The sequence below is a fragment of the Rhinolophus ferrumequinum genome (assembly GCF_004115265.2).
Source record: "Rhinolophus ferrumequinum isolate MPI-CBG mRhiFer1 chromosome 15 unlocalized genomic scaffold, mRhiFer1_v1.p scaffold_54_arrow_ctg1_1, whole genome shotgun sequence".
In the NCBI taxonomy this organism is placed as follows: domain Eukaryota; kingdom Metazoa; phylum Chordata; class Mammalia; order Chiroptera; family Rhinolophidae; genus Rhinolophus; species Rhinolophus ferrumequinum.
In genome coordinates, this window is record NW_022680357.1 from 2,871,581 (window position 1) to 2,891,738 (window position 20,158).

The following is a 20,158-nucleotide window of genomic DNA, read 5'->3' on the forward strand; positions in this document are numbered from 1 at the left end:
GTTTGGTTTTACAGTCACGACTGCAGGGTGGGTTTACGAAGCCCCCACTTGTGTCCACCACTGCTCCCGCGCCCAACGCGTTTGTATCCGGCTGGGTGGAGGGAGTCGGGCGGGGAGGTAGACCCCGCGCTGGCGGCCAGGTCGGGCAGGCCTCGACGTGCTGAGCCCGGACTGACTTCTCTCTGGCTCCGCAGGCCGGCGGGCAGGCCCTGCACCGCCGCGGGCTGAGTAGTTCTCAGCCTGGTGGGATGTGGAGCTCAGCGAACCTCGCAGGTGGGGCGCAGGCTGCACCTGCCGCTGCTCTGAAAGCTGAGGACAAGCCTCCCACGAACACCAGGGGGCAGGGGGAGCGCCTCGGCCCCGCGATTAGGGCTCAGGAGGCTCCCGCAGGGGCTGCCCGAGGATTCGGGCGTGTTCGTGGGCTCGGAGGCGCCGAGTGGAAACGCCACTCTGGCGGTTGGGCTGCTCCAGGGTCCGGGGCAGGGTTGCTGCTCAGGGCGCCGGACGCCCACATCCCCGCTTCCCCAGCCCGCATCCGGCTAACGAACGGGGAATTCTGCAGCGCGGCCCCCGGCTGGCGGCACTCCTGCGAGGGGGCCCTCCATCGCCGCGTTCACTTTGGGGGCCTGACTCAGGGTCCCGGCCGTAGACAGCCGGCGGGTGGGGCTGGGGAGGTCCGGGCGGGCGACAGAGGGCAAAGGGGGTCCAGGTGCGATCACCTACGGGGACCCTCACCCCGCCCAGAGCTCACCCAGACCCCCGGACCGGGGAGAAGAGGGCGCCGAGTGGGAGCGTAAGGCACCCGGCTCCGCTGGGTACCCGCCTGAGGGGCGGCCTGGGGGCGGGGCGGGGCAGGGTCACGGGCGGGGTTCGCGGGCGCGCGCAGAGGAGCAATATCGACGGGGGGGCCCCCAGACTCACAGTAAACGAAAGCGAGGGCCCTCAGGAGCACAATCCTAGTCAGCCAGAAGGTGCCCGCGCGGAGCTGGGCCGGGAAGCCCGCGGGGTCGCGCCCCGACCCCGGCGGAGACCCAGGCTCCCGGCCCGTGTCCCTCACTTTCCGCCTCCTCAGCGGTTCCTCGGGCGCCGCCATCGCCGGGCTGTCAGGGCGCATGCGCGGGGAGCGCCGCGCGCCGGGCGGCCCTGCCCACACCCAGGAGACCACGCCCCTCGGTCTGCCCCCGCCTATGCTTGAGAGGACACGCCCACTTGCGGGGAGTGTGCCCCAGGCCTGCGCGCCCGCGCGCCCCCCGCAGGCCGAGCGAGATACTGCAGCAGTAAGGGCAAGGAGCTGGGTACCTGGGAAGAGGGCGCTCATCACCCCACCTGGAAGGGATTGACCCACTGCATTCATTCATTCACTCATTCATCAGCCAACGTTGCAGAGGGTCCCCGGTGCACTCCCGACGTGGGCGTCTGCCCTCATGGACCCTCACTCTGGGAAAGGGGCAGAAGGCACTCCAGAAGTAGAAATGCAATGGAAGGGAGACTGTTGTAAAGGTTGTCTGGCCAGTACCAGGGTGGGCCTGGTCAGCGTTCAGGGCAGCTGGGCTGTGGGCAGCAGAGGCCCCTGGTGGTACTGTACTCCCTCTACTGCTCCTGCAACGTGTGGAGGACTGACAGCCCGGCAGAGAAAAGGCTGGAGCAGTGGCTTCAACTCAGGGCTCCTGGCTATCACTGCCTGCATGGGGTGGGTGGCCAGGTGCCTCACAGGTGTCCCCTCCCTGACTTCTCATCTCCGCTGTCCAATGAGTGTCACATAGCTAGTGAAGGACTAAGCAGGCCTTGCAATTCAGCCCGATCCTCCAGCTCAGATCAGCAAAGCCCGTTGGACAAGCAGAGCTCCTACAGGCTCTCAAGACTGGATCTCCAGCAATTGGGGAAAGATGAGGACTCACAGGAGGGAAGAACTTATTGACCAATGACGCAAGCAGAACCCCAGTAAAGACACCAGCAATTATACATTCTGAGGGTAGAGCAGGTCAGACACTGCTCAGGAGAGGTGGCACCTAGAGTGTGGAATTGTAGGCATTCCTTAGAGGAAAGAAGGTGTGTGCAGGACAGAGCAGGCGTTAGAGCCCTAGGGGTCATTGGGTAAACTGTGGGATACTTGGAAGCAAATCATGGAGGTAGGTGTTTTTCTTATTCCTTTGTCAGAGCTCTTTACATATTAAAGATTCTATTCTTGTGTGTACATTGCAAATGTTTGTCTTAGGTTTTTTGGTTTTAACTCTTGCTCCTAGTGTTTTGACATACAAATTATCAGTTCTTGTGTGGGCAAATGATCAGTCTTTCTTGCTCATTTAATTGTATCTTCACCACCTGTAATGTGAACACCATGAGGGCAGGGACTGGCTCTGGAAATATAAGAGCCCCCAAATCTAGGTCAGACCAGCAACTTCTGGAACCCCTCCCTGGCCTCTCCCCCACCACCACCACTGTTGGAGTAATAGCGTGTATGTACATCTTACAGCGTGATTTTTTTTTTAAGTTTTCTTTTCTTTCTCATGAAAATCCTTCCCTTTGGAGCCCAACTCTGAAGTGGGGCCTGTGAAATCTGTTGCAGTGGGTAGTGCAAACATCTTCCACATCCCAGCGAGGCTCCACCAGGGAAGCATGTGCCCAGAGGGTTCCCAGTCTTGGGGATCAGAAGAACACAGCGCTGGCCCACGCCCTGCTACCGGGTCCTTCCACGGGAATCCACAACCTGTATCCCTCTTCCCCTTTGTCCAAGCGCTTGGGATGAGCCAGCATAGCTGTTTAGGGAAAGCAGGGAGAATCCAGCACCCTCCGCCCGAGCCCACCCAAGCTTCCCTGGGTCCTCGTTTGGATTCGGGAACTGCTCAGGGGGCAGAAAGGGAGGAAGGACAGCTCTGCCATCAGGTGTGACCCTGGGTGCTGCTTTTCAGGTGGGAACAGTCCTCACAAAGGGCCCTTTGTCTTCAGCTTCCCCTGGCCAGAGCTGCATTGTTCTCCCCAGAGAAGAGCACAATGTGGCATTGTGCAGAACAGAAAGGGGCCCCTTGTCCGGCCTCCAGCTCGCTGGGCTCCCAGCTCCCTCTCCGGGTTTGCCCAGGGTGGGCGAGGCCATTGAAGAGGTCTGCTGGGAGCTCGCGTTCTCATGTTTCCTCCATCCTGAGAGCTGACCGGAGAGGTCGAGTCCGAGGGTCCAGAGGAGTGGACCCCACTGACAGAGCTCCAGACGAGGACAGGCTGGCCAGGGGCTCAAGTCTTGCCCATTCGGCTTGAATTTAACCACAAGTGCGCTGGTGTATTACTCAGCCATAAAAAGGTGTGAAGTACTGACACGTGCTACAACATACACGAATCACAAAACCATCATGCTAAGTGAGAAGCCAGACACACAAGGCCACATGTTGTGGGATTCCATTTATATGAAATGTCCAGGGTAAGCAAACTCACAAAGGAGATCCGTGCTTCCCAGGGGCTGCGGGAGGGGGGGTGAAGTGACTAACTGGTACAGGGTTTCCTTGTGTGGTGATGAAAATCTTCTATTAGATAGAGGTGATAGTTGCACATTGTGAATGTACTAAATGTCACTGAATTGCACACTTAAAAATGCTTAATTTTATGCTATTTCACCTCAAGAAAACAAAAACAAACTGTCCTGGCGTTGTTTCAGAATCACCTAGAAGGCATTGCTTTTACCTGTCAGAATAGGTCATCTCATTCAAACTAAACTTACCTGTCTGTATTAGGGAGCATCGAAGTTTTAGAAATATTTATGTGGAAGCGTCTTATGTCCCAAGAATGCATTTCACTTACAAATAAAACCTCTTCTACACACCTTGGGCCAGCCACGGTGTCCAGAGTTGGTGCAGGACAGGCCTCAGCCTGCAGCTCAGCTCCTCCACCACTGGCACCCTGGGGTATCCACCCAGCGGCCTCTCTCCAGCACCAGGAGGCTGGCGGGGGTGGGGGTGGGGTTCCTGAACCTACATTCTCCAGCAAACTACTGTATGAGAAAAAGTCAAGCTGATACAGAAGAGGCTGGGAGGTGCTGTGATGAGGCCCAACTGTTTCGGACCGGTTATTGGAGCACGCGGAGCTGAGCCCCACCTGGACAGAGCCAGAGAGAAAGCGGAGAAAAGGAGGGGGGACAAAAAGGGGAGCTCCCCTGAAGGAGCTGTCAGCTCGAGCCTAGGGCTGTTATGGAGACCCATGGATAAGTTGGGATCTCTAGGTGGGCCTGAGCTCCTGGTGGGCCCATCTGCAGCTCGTCCAGCGCGGCCCCCGAGCTGGGGCCCACACAAGCCCGTGGGCTGGCAGCACTCCCAGCAGCTGCGGGACAACTTCTCAGAGGAATGAGGCCCATGTCAGCACCTCATCCAGCTGTCCCCGGGCACCCCGGCCTGGCAGCCCCCGCCATGTCAGGGCAATTGTCCCTGATGTGCATTTGGAACTCTCTGGTACCCATGAGAACCTAGGTTGGGCACGGATCTAATCGTGCACCCTTCATTTACCCCCATTTTTCATGTCCTGACATCTGTTGATAGGAAGGCAATAACATCTGTCACTTTCTTTTGGAGGGGTGGTCAGTTTGGGCCCATCCCACCATTAACTGTCCAGCAGCCAAAACCTCCTGGTGAGGCTGGCAGGTGGGGGTGGGGGTGGGTGAGCAGGTGTTGGGCCATTTGCTGGTTGTTCTGGAACGATGACTCACTCACAGACGGCTGTTATGCTTGGCTCGCCCAGCTCTCCTCCCCGTGCCCTCGGCTCCAGGCCACGAGCACTCCCGTGCCTGTGCCCCAGAAGGCGACGTGGCCCCGTGAGCTGGTGAGCCATGACTGCTTGGCAGAATGGAAAGCAAAATATCCCCATGCAGCTCCATTCTCTCCTTGTAGGGTCCCGCGGGGGAAAAGAACATGTAGTTTCAGATTTTTCTCTTAGAAGCATTGTAAACTGGAAGAGCCTTGGGCACGGCTTAGGTCAGTGGTCACTGACACGAGGCCTGTGGGCTGATTCTGCCCACAGAGCTGTATCTGTTACCAATCACCACAATAATGCCGTGTAACAAACAGCCTCAAAAATCCCAAGTCTTTGTGTCAGCCAGCAGTGCTACCCATCCGAGCTGGGCACAAGTGTGCACCTGTGGTCAGCTGAGGTCTGGTTGGCAGCAGGGCCCCCGGCTGGCCATTGGGATGACCAGGGCCTCCTGGTGTCTAGTCACCCATGGTCCCCACCACACGTTAGAGCTTGGCCCACAGAAGCTTCCACATCCCCTCCCTGCTGGGGTCCTGGTGGCATCTAGGTCCGAGACCCTTGATTTGGCCCAAACCTCTTATTTCACAGGGGGAGGGGGCTGAGGGCTGGGTCGGGGGAACTTGTACCCAACACCATCCATCACCAGGTCTCCCCTTCCTGTGACCCTCCCCCAGTGATTAAAGCAGACAATCCATTTCTGGAGAGTGGGTGGCCTTCCTGTTACATGTTCTCCTTGTAACATGGGTGGGCCAGATGGGCCCACCCAAAGGAGACAAGCTCTGAAAGTTGCTAGCTTAGAGTGATGATGAGTTCACAAGCCTCGAAAATACAATAAACATCAGGTGTTGGCTACTGCACGCCTAGCATCCCATATACGTCAACTGACGCAGGCCCAGCAGGGCCCCCACAGGCACTCCAGAGCCCTCTGCTGCCCAGGGTGACCCTGTACCATGCCCAATGACAAAGGGCCACAGAGGATGGACAGCAGCAGGTCCTGTACCTCAAACACCCTCCTCTCCAGAACTCCAACGCTTTCTTGGGGGAGTCTACAACTCCTTCCTACCCCTTTCCACACCCCAAGGGCAGGAGACGGGCAGCGAGCCAGCGTGCAGCCCCCATGAAGAAACCACTCTGTGGCACTTGTTTCACATGTCATTAGAATGCTTTGCTGGCATGAGCTTCTGGAGGGCAGGGCCCTGTGGGTCATCACCCTCTGTCCCAGCACCAGGGAAGGTCTGGCATGGAGTAAAAGCTCCAGAAGTGTTTGCAGACAAAGCTACAGAATAGAAAACACTTAAACACACCCTCCAGGATCTCATGCAAGGGATGACGCGAAAGCCACGTGAAGGACTCTCTTCATCTCAGGACTGTCGTCAGTGATGTTGAAAACCGCCAGAAATGTGCTTCTAACCTAACGTCATGCCTAGACCTAACGGCTGCTGGGGGGGTGAGCGCCCACAGCCTGGGGAGAGATGGATGGGCACAGCCGGGGGCTCAGGGACCACTCCCAGCAGCGGGTGCGTGGAGGCCAGAGCCCAGACCACAGCTGTTCCCGACATATCTGCACGCACGTGACACCAGGCAGACAGTCACAGCGGGGCTGACATCCTGTGCACCAGACCAGAGTCCATCACAGGTTAGCCCACCCGGGGTCCTGCAGGCAAAGAGGAGAGGAATCCAGGCATGGATTTCCAGTGTCCTCTGCATCCATGGAAGGGTGACGAACAGACACGGCCAGCTCCCGAGTGGACACCAGCCCCACCAAGGGGCCGGCTTTGAGACGAAACCAGGACTTCACGCCAGCTGGCAAACTAAGTCAGGGAGGGGGTTTCATCCAAAAGCTTGGCCCAGAGCCCTGAGTCTGTTACTGGGGAACTCTGGACTCCTGGCACCCTGTGAGCCCCTCTCCTTTCTCTGGAAACCCAGCAGGGCAAGATGAGGCTGCCTTGATCTGAGCCACTGCTCAGAGCCACTCAGCCATCTCTGCCCTGGACGTTTGGTTTCTGCAGACCGGCCAGTAATTAAAAGCACCACTTAATCTCTAAGGCCAAGCAGAGGTTTCCAGGATGTGATGCCAACCACTGCAGGCTGGTTTGCAGAGGCCAAGGCGGCTGCAGACTCCCAGGGAACACTGGCGCTGGGGCTCCTGGACCTACGTGGCCTGGCTCTAAGGCCTTTCTCTTCAAGACTGCAAAAACTACGGACATGGCCTCCCTGACTGTCCAAGACGAGGGCCAGGCAGAGGGTGGGCAGGCCAACGCAAGGAAAGACAACACGGCAATGCAAGGAGAGACAAATGCCCCCTCCATGGTGGCCTTTAGCTCTCAGCAGCCCCTTCATTCCCACTCAGCTTCTCCAGCGCTCAGCACTCATGGGCTTCCTGAGCCTGTCACACCTAGAAGACATGGGGTGGGAGGGCTGAGGGTTTCTGTGCCTAGAAGTTTCCTGGAGCTCTCTAGGCCAAGATTGGCCAGGCCTCAGGTCTCATTGGCACAGACCTCCTTCTTTGCAGGTGCCCTGGAACTCTGCCAGGAGTTGTGGGTACATCAGCTTTCCTATGCCCCAGAGCTGATGGACCAGGGGCAGGTCCAAACTTGGCCAGTCGGATCATCTCTCTGGAGCCACAAAGCCCACGAGAAGAAGATGAGGTCATGTGAATTGGGGCAGGTGAGGGCAGGAAGAAGAACTGAGAGAAGAGGTGGCAGGAGGTGGATTGAGAGGGGGTTCAAAGAGCTGCCCCTCAAGTTTTAAGTTACTGTGACCTGTGTTCCTGGATACCCTGTGCTTTCTGCTGCCTCAGGGCCTTTGCATATGCCCCCTCTCCCACTCCAGGAAGTGCCCTTCCCTCTCGCTCTCTGAGAAGTTGGAAGCTTCAGGTCTCAGCTTAATTATCACCCCTCAAAGCCACCATCCTGTACCCTAGCCCTTGTGATGAGTGTCTTAGCCCCTTGGTGTGTCTGCTGTTGGCCCCCTCAACTCCAGCATCTTCTCGGCAGGGACTGTGCACTGTGGTTCTGTACTGTGTCACCCAGAAAAGCCTCCAGCACAAAGCAGGGCTTTCATCAGTACTGGTGGTGACCACACCAACCAACTGCAGCCAGCTCCTACTCTGAAGGCCACGTCCTGGTGTCCGTTCAGGGCATGCCCAGCAGCTGAAGACAGGAACCAAGGTCAGCATCAATGGAGGATGTAGCCGAGCAACACAAGGCCAATTTAGAGCCTTCGAGACAGCCTGGGCACCGCCTCGCTGGGTGCCACCCCCTGGAAAGTGCATGCATGCACACGCTCTCAGGGGCCTGGGCCAGGCCCTAATGGGGACTCGCCCCTTCGCACCCACTCTGTTGGAGTGTGGCCTGGACATATATCAGAGGGTGCCCACCAGCACCATCCATCAGTCCAAGGGTGGTCACCACAGCCTGGTGGGGTCTAGGACCACACATGCCACACTCTAGGACTAAACTCCCCTGGTTCAGCCTCTTTCCCTCCAAAGGTCCCAGGGGTCACCTGTCTGTGTCCTAGGAACTCAGGGAATGGCTGTGTGGTGCCCCTCGTGTGTTAGTGGGGAACAGGGAATGGATGCTTTGCCTCATACACCCAATGCAGCCTTTCCTGCATAAAGAAAGCTCTTACTGGAAACCCAGGCCTGGTGCCTGAGGGCTCACTCGGCATAGAAAAGGGTGGGATATGCTCCCAGGGGCAGGACAATTTGGGCCAGGTCTGTCATCCATGGCCCCTACCTTTAAACCCTGCTTTCACCAGCATGGGTACCCGGACCAATACGTTTGGTGGGTGCCCCTAGGTAGCCCCCACTTGAGCCTTCCCTCAGCATCTTCCAAATGCAGAGTGGGGATTTGGAGTGCAGGGCAGGACCTCCAAAGTGGAACTACTGGAGACCTACAGAGAAGGATGTTCCTTGGCAGGTGACCCAGCCAAAGAAGACAGGTGGTCTGCCACTCTGGAGGCCAGCTCTCCCTCTGCCATGAGGTGGGGGTCTCCCAGAGCATTGAACACCCCCGCCCCTCCACTGTGGCGTTTCCCAAGAAGGTGGAAGGTCGGGGTCACTGACCTCTGGCAAGAGGGTTAGCCCAGGAACAAAGACAAGAGACCTTCAGGTCATCCCGCAGGTGGCAGGACACCTGGACCGGCGTGTTCCAGATGCAAGGCTTTGGGGTCCCAGGGCAGACCCCGTGAGGTGAAGATCTCGTCCCTAGCCGACTGGTCCGGACAGAACCGGGTCCAAGTTCTAAGGGGGCAGCGTCTTGTTTTCTAAGGAATTCGGAGCCTCGGATGGGGAACGGACTGTCGCTGGGGCAGTCTCCCAGTGCCGGGGTGGAGGCGGGAGGCGCATCCGTCAGCGGCAAGGTGTCCACCGCTGGGTTGATAAAGGTGCGGGGGGGACTTCGGCACCATCCACCAACTTTCAATTTGGAGTTGTTTGGTAACAGACCAGCCCCTTCTACTGCCAGAGAGACGGCGTCACTCCTTCGGCCTCAGCGGTCATTCACCGAGGCGTCCGTGACTCCACGGGAGGTACTTGGTTGGGGAACTTGGTGCCCTTGCTTAGGGTTATCCGAGGCGCACAGGGCACAGGCTCAGAGACGCTCAAGTTCCGAATCGGCCGCCCGAGGAGGCGGGGCGGGGAGGGGGTGTAGGAGGGGGGCATGGCGAGGCTCTGGGCGGTCAGTCCGTCGCCTCCCCGCGGGTTTGGCGAAAGAATCCGAGCCGCCCTCGGGGACCGCCGGGCCCAAGGCCAACTCGCGGGGGCGGCCTCGGGCGGGGATTCGGAGCCACGGCCCGGTGCTTGCCTCCGGGGAAATGTCCCTTTCCCGACCCCACCACCCCAACCAGGGCTGCACACCCCGCCCCCTTCCCTCTACAAGCGCACCCACCTCCTCCACTCCAGGCGCCGGGAGTAGCCTCCGCCTCCGCGGGACCACCCAGGACCGCCCCGCCGGACGACCTCCACGCCCCCACCCCCTGGGTCACGCCCGGAAGGCCCTGGGCCCCCGCGTCCGGCCACGCCATCCGCCGGGCGGCCCCAGGGAGTCTACGGCTAGGGTCAGTCCAGGCCCCGCCCAGCGCTCCCGCCCCCCTCGGCTGTCCCGGCTCCTGAGACCGCGCCCCCGCCGCGCTTTCCAAGCTTGTACCAGGACAGGGCGGGGCACTTGGGATCATCCCGCTCCAAGCCGTGGCCCCTGGGCGTGTTACCTGGACGTGCGTGGCGCGCAGACTCTGAGCGCGCCGGCCTGCGGGCGGGGAGCCCGGGATTTGAGGTTAGACTGCCGAGCCGACCCTCCTCTGGGCCGCAGGCTGGCAGCAGCTGACCCCGGCGCCTCTCGGCTGAGGGTGAGACGTCGGGGCTCAAGACCGGCTGGTGGGGGGAGGCTCTTGAAGACCCGGCTCCTTGCGGAGCCAGCTGCTAGAGGCTGGGAGACTGGACCCCGAGCCACGCACCCACGGAGGAAGCAGGATCGGTGCACCCACCGATCCCAGTCTCTGGTCCCCTTTTCCTTCCCGCTCCTCCTAGAAAGGGACCTGCGGCGTTGGGGGGCGGATCGGACCGGCGGGTGCACCGCTGGGGATCCGGTCCTCCGCTGCTGAGCGCGCCGGGCCCCACGTGGTGTGGCGCCGGGCGGGGCGCGCGGGGGCGCAGCGGGAATCTCGGCGCTTTCTTTAAGGTGGGGGGAGGGGGAGGGGGTGGCCAAGCCCCGCCCCCGGGGGCAGCCGGGCACGCGCCGACCAATGGGGAGCCGAGTGGGGTGGAGCCTCGCGACCGCAGCTTAAAGAAACTTGTTGCGGGTCTTTCCGCGGGGACGGAGCTTCGGCGGCGACGGCGGTAGGACGGCCAGGGGCGGCGGCGGTGGGGACGCAGGTCGGAGCACCGTGCGGTGACCTCCGGTCCCAGAGCGGTCGCTGCGCAGCCGGGTATCGGGCCCGGCACGCATCCCCGGTGCGCGCCCCTCCGCGCGCGGCCCCGATGCTGGACATGAGCGAGACCCGCGCCCAGCCGCCCTGCAGCCCGTCCGGCACCGCCAGCTCCATGTCGCACGTGGAGGACTCGGACTCCGACGCCCCGCCGTCCCCGGCGGGCGCGGGGGGCGGTGGCCGGGGCGACGCGGCCGAGGCGGCGGACGAGCGCTTCCCGGCCTGCATCCGCGACGCCGTGTCGCAGGTGCTCAAGGGCTACGACTGGAGCCTGGTGCCCATGCCGGTGCGTGGCGGCGGCGGCGGCGCGCTCAAGGCCAAGCCGCACGTGAAGCGGCCCATGAACGCGTTCATGGTGTGGGCGCAAGCGGCGCGCCGCAAACTGGCGGACCAGTACCCGCACCTGCACAACGCCGAGCTCAGCAAGACTCTGGGCAAGCTGTGGCGGTAAGTAGCCCCAGGCCCGCACCGGGGTCTGCGAGCGAGTTCTGGGGTGCGCGGGGGCTCAGAGAGGTGGCGCTGTGAGTAGACTCGGCCTTACTCAGTGGCTGTTCCCAGGGTGAGTCCTAGTGGAAAAACACCCTCTGGCCAGCAGGAACCAGATGCGGGGTATTCCCGAGTCTGCACCCACAGAGGGCAGCGGGAGGAGTGGGACACCCCTACCACATTCCCGGAGCCACGGAAAGGAACAAGCCCTATCAAGGCAGTGGCTGCTGGCATGCCGAGTTGGGGACCCCAGCTGTGAGTGGCCCCAGAACCTGGAAGCCAATCCCTCCCCTAGGAAAGGTGGCCTCTATCTGGGAGCAGGACACAGCAGCAGGCAGCATGCTGTTGTCTGGAGATGCTTCTCCTTGGAAAGGGCATAGGAAGTGGGTGTCTGTCTTCCCGGCTGGTACCTTCCCCACAGCTGCACACTTTGGCACGGTGAAGCTCGTGGTTTTTGCAGAAAGTTGGACAGCATAAGTGACAAAGGTGCCGTTTAGGATAGCCCACCCTACCAAACACTCTTTACTGGGCTTTAAAATGGATGGACGGCTTTGGGTTCAGGGCACTGGTGCCCAGTTTCTTGCTTCTCACCTCATCAGTGAGTGCTTGCTGTATGTTTTCTGTGCTCCTGCCTCTGTCCGGTTGGGGCTCCGTGGACCCATTCCTCTGTGCCCACATGCCTGTCCTACAGGCAATTAGAAGTGAGCTTCTGGAAGGGCCTGAGAACTGGTGTGTGTGCTGAGCCTCAATGAGGACCGCTCAGTTTTGCCAGTGTTTCTGGAGGTCCAGCTGCCTGCAGAGTCCCGGCTTGGTTCCCAGGAAGCTCGCTTTGTCCACAGTGTATTCTCAGCTGGGTCCTGCCCTCCTCCCCCGCCTGCCTTAGAAAGCCTCAAAGGGAGGGGACAAACACAGGCTGGGTGGGAGAGGAGATTTGGAGGAGGAAGATGGAGACGAGGTTTGGGTCTTGTTCCGGCTCCTGCTTTGACCCTAATGAGTACATAGACCCCACCAACCGGGCATCACAGCTCAGGGGCGGGGAGCGCTGCCTAGTGCCCACCAAGGTGCGGATGCACGAGGTGGGGGTTGTCCTGGTACTCTCCTTGTGCCTCACCTGGGGTACAGTCCAGCTCCCGGGCAGCGTGGACACTGGTGCTCGCCCGGACGCCCTCACCATCCTGCCTGTGCCCTTGGCTCTGCAGCTTGCTGAGTGAGAGTGAGAAGCGCCCCTTCGTGGAGGAGGCAGAGCGGCTGCGGGTTCAACACAAGAAAGACCACCCGGATTACAAGTACCAGCCGCGCCGGAGGAAGAGCGTGAAGACGGGCCAGAGCGACTCGGACTCCGGCGCCGAGCTGGGCCATCACCCAGGCGGGGCTGGGTACAAGAGCGACACCGGCCTCGGGGACGCACACCACCACAGTGACCACACAGGTGGGCTTCCAGGGCCCCCGCTGTTTGAGAATCCCCAGCAGGAGACGTGGGGGTTCTGGCCATGGCGGAGATGAGCAGTGGGGGTGGGAACAGAGGCTCACTCCCAGGGCAGGTGCCCACGAGAGAACCAGACCTTCCCCAGGTACCTGGTAGAAGCCCACAGTGCCAGGCGTTTCCGATGCACATGGCTTGGGGGCGGTACCCTGCTTAGCCCCTCTGAGCTTAGAGGTCCTTGGTGGCACCCTGTGACGGACGGACGTGGGGTTTTCTGTCCTTCCAAAGGCGTCTCTACCTCCCAAGGCCTTTTTGCTGGTTCTGACCCAGGACTCACTGCCAGCATAGTGGTCGGCAGTCTAGCTTCAGGATCAGACTGAGTGGGGTGCAGTGCTGGTGCCCAAGTGGTGTCAGTCAAGTTGGTTAAAGCCATCAGCCTTGGGGAGAACAGGTTTTGTGTGAATTGTGTGGTTATGTACATGAGGCTGGGCGTTCTGTGAGTGCTTCCTAAACACGGTTCTCTCTCCTTTCCCTACCGTGATTTTCACAGTGGGGCCTCCTTGGCCCCAGGTCTTCCCGTAGAACAGTGCTTAACAGAATTTTCTCCGCCAAGGAGTGAGGTCTGGGTCTGGCTTTGCTGGAATTTCTGGGAAATGTACAGGAACAAAAAGCTGTTGATTCCTACCTGCGGCCGTTAGCAGGCTGGTTTTCTTCCCGTGTGGATGTCGCCAGCCTGCTGGCCCTGCCAGCCCCACCCCGCCCCCCACAGAAGGGGCATTCATCCCAGAAATGTGCTCCATCCCTAGGGCAGACCCACGGGCCTCCCACCCCGCCCACCACCCCCAAGACGGACCTGCACCACGGAGGCAAGCAAGAACTGAAGCTGGAAGGGCGCCGCCTGGTGGACAGTGGGCGCCAGAACATCGATTTCAGCAACGTGGACATCTCGGAGCTGAGCAGCGAGGTGATCGGCAACATGGACACTTTCGACGTCCATGAGTTTGACCAATACCTGCCCCTCAACGGCCACTCAGCCCTTCCCGCGGAGCCGGGCCAGCCCGCCGCCAGCTCCTACGGGGGTCCCTCCTACTCGCACTCCGGTGCAGCGGGCGTTGGGGCATCCCCTGTGTGGTCCCACAAGGCAGCCCCGACAGCCTCCGCATCGCCTGAGGCGGGTCCTCCTCGGCCGCACATCAAGACAGAGCAGCTGAGTCCCGGCCACTACGGTGACCAGTCGCACGGCTCTCCGGGTCGTACCGACTACAGCTCCTACAGTGCCCAGGCCAGCGTCACCACGGCGGCCCCTGCTGTGGCCGCCAGCTCCTTCACCAGCTCCCAGTGTGACTACACCGACCTGCAGGCCCCCAACTACTATAGCCCGTATGCTGGCTACCCATCCAGCCTCTACCAGTACCCCTACTTCCACTCATCCCGCCGGCCCTACACCTCGCCCCTGCTCAGCAGCCTTTCGGTGCCACCCGCCCACAGCCCCCCCAGTAACTGGGACCAGCCCGTGTATACCACCCTGACCAGACCCTGAAGGCGCCACGGCCACCTGAAGGGGGCCAGTGTTGGCAGAGGAGAACCTTTTTCTCGGCAAAGACCTCTGAGGTCTCCCGGGAGGTGTTGGCCATCAAAGGGAGAAGAGGCAGCTGTGTGCCCGGCTCGTCAAGTGCCTGCTGATGTGTGCGGGAAGCCGTGCTTGTAACGGAGCCCCTTTGCTTCCAGAGCTCAAAACTTCTGTCCACGGACAAAGCCCTTTTTCTCCCTTCTCTCTGTGTTTGCTGTGACGGGCGACTTCAGAAAGACGGCCATTGGGTCCCTTTTCTGCACAGACACCGGCGCCTTGGTTTTGCATCTCAGTGGAGGCAAAACGGCAGCCACCGTACAGAGGACAAAAGGAGGGAAGAGACACAGGGTCTCCAGGCCGCCTGCGTTCTGAGGCGTCAGCACCGAGAACTCCCAGGACCAACGGATGACATTCCCACGGCGAGACGGCACATCCACAGCCTGGTGACAATGCCTCTGTAGGAGCACCTTTTGGGACCAGCTCATTAGATCTAGGGTGTTCCTTGTAGTTAGGGGGTCTTCCAAGCAAGGTTTGGCTGTGATTAACACTCTTATTTTATTTTTTTAATTTTTATTTTTGAAGCTTAAACGTCTTTGACTTGTTTTGAAAGCTGTTAAAATGTATTTATGTCCTGTATTATTTTATCTTTAATTAATGAAGTAATTTGTGCAGAGAGTAGAGTTTAAGACAGAACGGAAGTCTGGGAATTGAGGACTTGGGCCAGGAGGGCAGGTGGCGTTGGGGCCCTTGCTCTGGGCCGTTTGGAGCCCGGCTGCTGGGAGAGGATGGTGGGAGGGGATGGGGATAGCCTGAGCTCCAGGCTCCCGGGAGGCAGCTAGGTCGATGGAGAAGGAATTCGCCTTGTAGTGTTTAGATCAGGTTGGGGTGCCCCTGGCCCCTGGTATTAAGCTGAGGTTTAGAAAGCAGGGGCGTTGTTGAATTTCATCCCTGCCCACAACTATGCCAAGTGAGAAAGACGGGAATTTCCTGGGATGTGGTGGCTTCAGAAACACATTAATCTTGGCTCTTAGGAACCAGACGCCACCTCCAAGCTGTGAAACTAAAACCTTCTCCACTAAGCGTTTTTAGATTGTTCGTTTTAGACGAATAATACCTGATTTACCTGTACTGCTTCCGCTGTATGCTGAGCTATGATAACCGCCCACTTCATGGAAACTTGTGCCTTTAAACTTTGTAATTAAAACTTTGTAAATTTAAATGCGTCGGAGAAGTTGCTTCTTTTTACTTTTTCTACTTTTTCTTACCTTTTTCTAGGAGAAAAAAAAAGTCTTTTTTGCATATCTCTTTCTGGGGATAGGGATCGGGAACTGCAGCAAACTCATTTTTATGCAATCTATTTTTCGGTGTTGAGTTTGGACTTCTGCTGTCACTTACCTGCTGTGTTTCGCTACTTTCTGACCAACGCTAACTTTTGTACAGATCGATTTGATAAAATTAAAAAAAAAAAAAGCCTTCTATCTTCGTGGGCTGTGTTCTGTGTGTTGCTTTCCTTAAGCCTGGGGTCCTGCTTTAAAGGGGCTTGGCCAAGGCAGGGGGCATGGACAGTCGGAGCACCCGGGCTCACCTAGACCCCCACCAAGGGCAACTCTCTATGGGGGTGGGGGGGTGGCCACACCACTCTCCCTCCAGGGCTGTGTCTGAATTTGCATATGACATAGCTCAGAAACCTCCAGGAAGCCCAAGATTCGTCTTCCTTGCCTGGGGGCCTCCTCACTAGGCAAAACGGGTCCAGATGGGCCAGGTTCGGATTCGGGGCCGTGGTTTCCTCTCAGGCAAATCCCAGAGCGGGTTGCTGGGTGGCTGACAGCATTTTTTTGGGCGCTGGCACAGGGCCAGGCTGGGAGCAGGATAAAAGCCGCCCTGCAGGAGCCAGGCAGGCTTGTCTGGTTGGCGGAAAGTGTTTCTAAGGAGAAACGGTGGTGGGGAGTGACAGCGAGCGAGGGGCAGCGTCAGCCTCTGGCTGGGCCTCCCCCGGCACACGCGGCTGCTTCTGGGGCTTCTCGGGCCTGGGGGTGAGAGGAAGATTAGGCTTCTCACGAGAACCCAGATGCACGAGGCAGCTGCCTCTGCAATTTTAATGGGGTGGTCTGGGTAGGGGGGCACCTACCCCGACCCCTCGCCCACCCAGCCGCCTGAATGGCTGCAATCCAGGGCACGTCCCTAGCCCCATGCTGGGGAGCCATGTCCAGGGTCTGCCAAGAGTAGTGTTTGGGAAGAGCTGCCGGATTTATGAGGGTTGGTGCGGTCCAGGATGTGCCAAGCCTCTGGGGCAAGGTGGGGTCTGCGGGGGGGTGGCTGCTAAAAGCCAGGCTCATGGGCGCCCTTGACCTTGACAGCTCGCTGCCTGCATGGAACTGGCCCAGCCCGTCCTGTGTCCAGCCAAAGGCTGCCCAGGTCCATATGGCCCTCTGAGCTCTCCCATTGATACCCCAAACGGAGGAAACCCCCGTGTCCAGCTTGCTGACAGGGTGAGCGAGGCCGCCCTTTGGCTGCTCCGGGTTTGCTTAGACCTTGCCAGGCTCCCAAGGGCTGGACGTTCTTCGGTTTTGTTTGGACTTGGCGGGGCTCCTGCATGTTAACTCCTGGGGGCCCGGCCCTCCTTCCCACCAACCTGCCCTGCTGTGAAAGCCCCATGGCGCTGGGTCCTGTGAGAGCCACCGTGGGTTCCCTACCTCTGAGCTCATCAAGCTTCAGGGAGCCAAAAGACGGCCACCACTGTCCTGGGAAGGCCATGCCCCTGCCTGGGCCGGAGGGCCCAAAGATGAGAACTCCTGTACTTTGTCCCTGCCCCTCCCAGGGCCCCCTTCCCTTTCTGAAGGCCGGGCTGGTGGCTTCCCCTCTAGGAGCATTTTCAGGCACTCAGGGGCCCTGGGAGTCGTGAGGTCTCTGTCTCCCCAGGTGACACTGGGGGTCAGGGCTGCTGGGGGGAGGGGTCCTGGGGGCTGCCCTGGTCCTCTGTTGAAGGTTTTTCGGGAGTTCCTGGCTGACGACATTATTCTCAAGGCCAGTCTCGGCCCCACCTCACCCCACGTCCCAGGAGGCGTTTGCAGAAGCCTGTTCTCCAGAGGCCAGTTCTCACTGAGAGCAGCCCATCCCGGGGATGGGCTATCTGAAGAGTTCCTCATTTTCTATTTCCTCACCCAGAACAGAGTGCGTTGCCTCTGCTCTCAGCTGAACAGAATGCCCTGTTCAGAGAGAAGGGGAAATAGCAGAGATGCTGCAGCCCTGCTCTGATAGACTAGAAAAGCCCCTTCGGGCCCTAAGCACGACTGCTCTTCCTGGGACAATATCAGCTTTCAGGAGTGTGTTTTCTGTGTAGATGTGAGTTCACCGCCAGCTTGACTGTCAGCTGGGGAGGGCCTGTGTCCTCCGAGCAGCTGCCTGGGAGAGGACCTTGGCTCTGCTCACCAGGCCTGTCCCAGGGGTCACATTTGGGACCCACCCAGCCTGCTGTGACTTTCGGTCACATTTAGGGATGGGCACCCAGGATGGGCGTCACCAGCTTGGGGTCCTGGCCTGGTGTCTGGACTCCAGCCTTTCCTTCCCAGTGTCTGGCCCAGCGCAGAGGGTCTTCGTGGACCCCGTCTCTGGCTAAGTTTGCAGGGTCTGCTATCCACCAGGGCTGTGGAGGTGCGTTTCCCAGTGGTGACATGACAGCCATCAGACAGTAGATAAGTCCTCACCTCCTGTGTGGATGGCCTCCTTGGACACATTCCACCAAGCTTCACAAGAAACCTGTGCCAACCTGGGCCTGGTCTCAGGGCCACAGAGCCAGCAGTGCCAAATCTCCCACTCGTACTGGGGGACAGTGTAGACCCCAATAGAAGGAGACGGGGCTGCTCCCACCAGGCCATGGGACCAAATCATTCCAAAGGAAGGAGTCTGTAGATTCAGGTGCCCCCGAACATGGCCCCCGACCTGGGCCCCTGCTCCCCGAAGCCTGCTCTGTAGCCCTGCGCCAATCTGAGGACCCAGTGGCAGCTGAGCCAGCCAATGCAGGTGAGGGAGCTGTGCCTCCTGGCCACCGGCTTCCCCTGGCCAGGATGTGCGTGGGAGCCGCAGGGACCCATCAGGTGCCCCGTCACCTTGGGAACCCCGACATTCCGAGTTGTCAGGGTGCGGGGGAAGAAGGAGCTTCATCTCCTTGTCTGCATTCAGAGACTTCGTGTCCTAACGCCTCCTGCTTCCTGTCTCACGCTGGCAGAAGCCTCACTACTTTTGGGGTCCCTTGTATCCTGGAAGGGGCAGGTCTGAAGATGCCGTCTTCCGAGGATGGGGTTGTGGGGGCCCTGGGGGTCACTGTGGCTGCAGGAGCCTTCAAAGAAGGAATCGGGGAAGGAAGGGGCAAAAGAAGGAGATGCCCTGGGGCTTACGACCCACCTTCCTCCTGGAGCAGAGACGGCCTGAGGCCTGGCCCTGCTCATACTCACCACACGCCCCAGCGTCCGGCTCTGGGGCGTGTTGTGCCTTCTGCTTCGGCCGGCTGGCTTTGTGGCACCTGGCTTTCTTCTGGGAGCCTCCGTTTCCTCACCTGTAAGATGGGAATGCCCCCCCACCAGGTGTTGGGGAGATTCAGTGAGATTGGGACCTGTGACCGAGCATTTCACTCAGATGCCTGAGAGTGACTATTGGTGGGCTTCTCGCTACCTTAATCACGTGATGCCTCTTTTTGCTCATCTGCAAACGAGGGTGGGTGTGCTGGTAAGACAATTACGTAAAAGTGAAATGGGCAGAGAACGTACATTTTCATAGAGGCCGGGGGTCTTGCTGCCACCTCTCCCGTCTCCACCTCTGGGATCCTCCTGCTGCACTGAGGTGGACTCCAGGCTTCCCTACAGGAAGGCTTAGTAGGCCAGTGGTTGGAAGCTCTGCCACTTGCCGGTTGACCGCTCTGTGCCTCAGTTTCCCCCATGACCATGGGATGGCGATGGTCTCACCGAGGTGCTCTGAGGAGTGACCAGGCGTGGCTGAAGCCAGCATGTGGGCACACTGACAGGCACCTTCCTGCTCCGTCCTGCTGGCAGACTTGTCCCTGGACTCCTGGGACCTTCATTCCTCTCTCTCCCTTTGTCTCCCCCAGCATCACAGTGACTTGTTGTTTCAGCCCCCCTCAACTTGGCCGTGAAATGGCTGGTGGAGGCTCGGTTCAGCCTCCCTGCCTTCTCTGCCCAGGCTAGGCTGTCCCCCGGAGGGTACTGTGTGTGTGAGGCGCAGGCCCTCTCCGCACCTCCCAGGTCTCTCTAGCCCTGCCTTCCCCAGGGTGCTGGGGCCAGAACCTGAGCTCCTCTAGCTGCCACTGCCATGGGAAAGAAGGAGACGCTTTCCAGGAGGGTCTCTAAGTGGCTCAGGTCAGGTTCTTCCCTGAACGCCAGCAGCTGCAGGAGCCCCGGTCACCTGCTTCCCAGAGGCCAAGGCGGGCTGGCACCCCAACCCAGGACCCTGCAAAGGGTTAAGGGGCGCAAGGCCTGCCGGGGCAGAGCAGCCCGGCTGGTGCAGGGCCAAGAGCTCCAGGGAAGGGGCTGCATTTTAATGAATCATTATAGCCGGGAGGCCTTTGTCTTTCTTTATCCGGTGCACAATAAAAGAATTAATTAGACAGAAAATGGCAGGGCAAGGAACTGACAAGTCATTAAGGGCTGCTGAATGACCGATGAGATGCACGCTGGGGTGGATTTCGGTTCTGGAATGATAATGGCCAGGCTGGGTGCTTTGTATGCACAACCAGCCGGCCTGTGTGCGGGCATTGTGGGTGCTGCCATTGTGGCCGGCCAGAGCAGGCCAGCGCCGGCCTGACTTTCCAAAGGCAAAGTGGGCAGTGGGAATCACCCGACAAAATCGGGGTATTAATTTTTGTGTGCAGACACAGCAGTAAATATTTAGACGCAGAGGGGACTTTGGGTGGGAGTTCTGGCCTCTGGACTCCGGTTCCCAGCTCTGGGGACAGAGGGCAGCAGTGGGGGTGCTCCCCACACGGTGAGAAGCAGAAGAAAGGGACTGGGGGGGGGGAG

At 59.5% G+C, this 20,158-nt stretch overlaps 3 protein-coding genes across 3 annotated transcripts in view; 2 read left to right on the forward strand and 1 right to left on the reverse strand.

Moving 5' to 3' along the window:
- LMF1 (lipase maturation factor 1) overlaps positions 1 to 1,140 on the reverse strand; it is a 104,430-nt gene extending 103,290 nt beyond the window's left edge. The window contains exon 1 of the mRNA XM_033101190.1: positions 922 to 1,140. Within this exon, the coding sequence (XP_032957081.1) occupies positions 922 to 1,114 (193 nt within the window). The 5' untranslated portion in view covers positions 1,115 to 1,140. The remainder of the gene's footprint in view (positions 1 to 921) is intronic.
- On the forward strand, positions 1,113 to 10,426 carry LOC117019878 (translation initiation factor IF-2-like). The gene is made up of 5 exons (XM_033102114.1): positions 1,113 to 1,277; positions 4,238 to 4,390; positions 4,744 to 4,797; positions 9,192 to 9,255; positions 9,629 to 10,426. The coding sequence occupies exons 1-5, from the start codon at positions 1,113 to 1,115 to the stop codon at positions 10,324 to 10,326; spliced, it is 1,134 nt and encodes a 377-aa protein (XP_032958005.1). The 3' UTR covers positions 10,327 to 10,426.
- A 41-nt stretch (positions 10,427 to 10,467) lies between these two features.
- SOX8 (SRY-box transcription factor 8) lies at positions 10,468 to 14,497 on the forward strand. The gene is made up of 3 exons (XM_033102044.1): positions 10,468 to 11,097; positions 12,336 to 12,565; positions 13,366 to 14,497. The coding sequence occupies exons 1-3, from the start codon at positions 10,703 to 10,705 to the stop codon at positions 14,097 to 14,099; spliced, it is 1,359 nt and encodes a 452-aa protein (XP_032957935.1). The 5' UTR covers positions 10,468 to 10,702; the 3' UTR covers positions 14,100 to 14,497.
- Positions 14,498 to 20,158: the final 5,661 nt, after the last annotated feature.

Bases quoted from the DNA above. Each gene is read 5' to 3' on its own strand.
- LOC117019878 (XM_033102114.1), top strand. From the start codon at position 1,113: ATGCGCGGGGAGCGCCGCGCGCCGGGCGGCCCTGCCCACACCCAGGAG. The intron at 4,391-4,743 runs GTCAGGGCAATT...CCTCGGCTCCAG, and splicing joins GGCCTGGCAGCCCCCGCCAT to GCCACGAGCACTCCCGTGCC. The intron at 9,256-9,628 runs GTACTTGGTTGG...CCTCCACTCCAG, and splicing joins CGTCCGTGACTCCACGGGAG to GCGCCGGGAGTAGCCTCCGC.
- SOX8 (XM_033102044.1), top strand. From the start codon at position 10,703: ATGCTGGACATGAGCGAGACCCGCGCCCAGCCGCCCTGCAGCCCGTCC. The intron at 11,098-12,335 runs GTAAGTAGCCCC...TTGGCTCTGCAG, and splicing joins ACTCTGGGCAAGCTGTGGCG to CTTGCTGAGTGAGAGTGAGA. The intron at 12,566-13,365 runs GTGGGCTTCCAG...CTCCATCCCTAG, and splicing joins CCACCACAGTGACCACACAG to GGCAGACCCACGGGCCTCCC.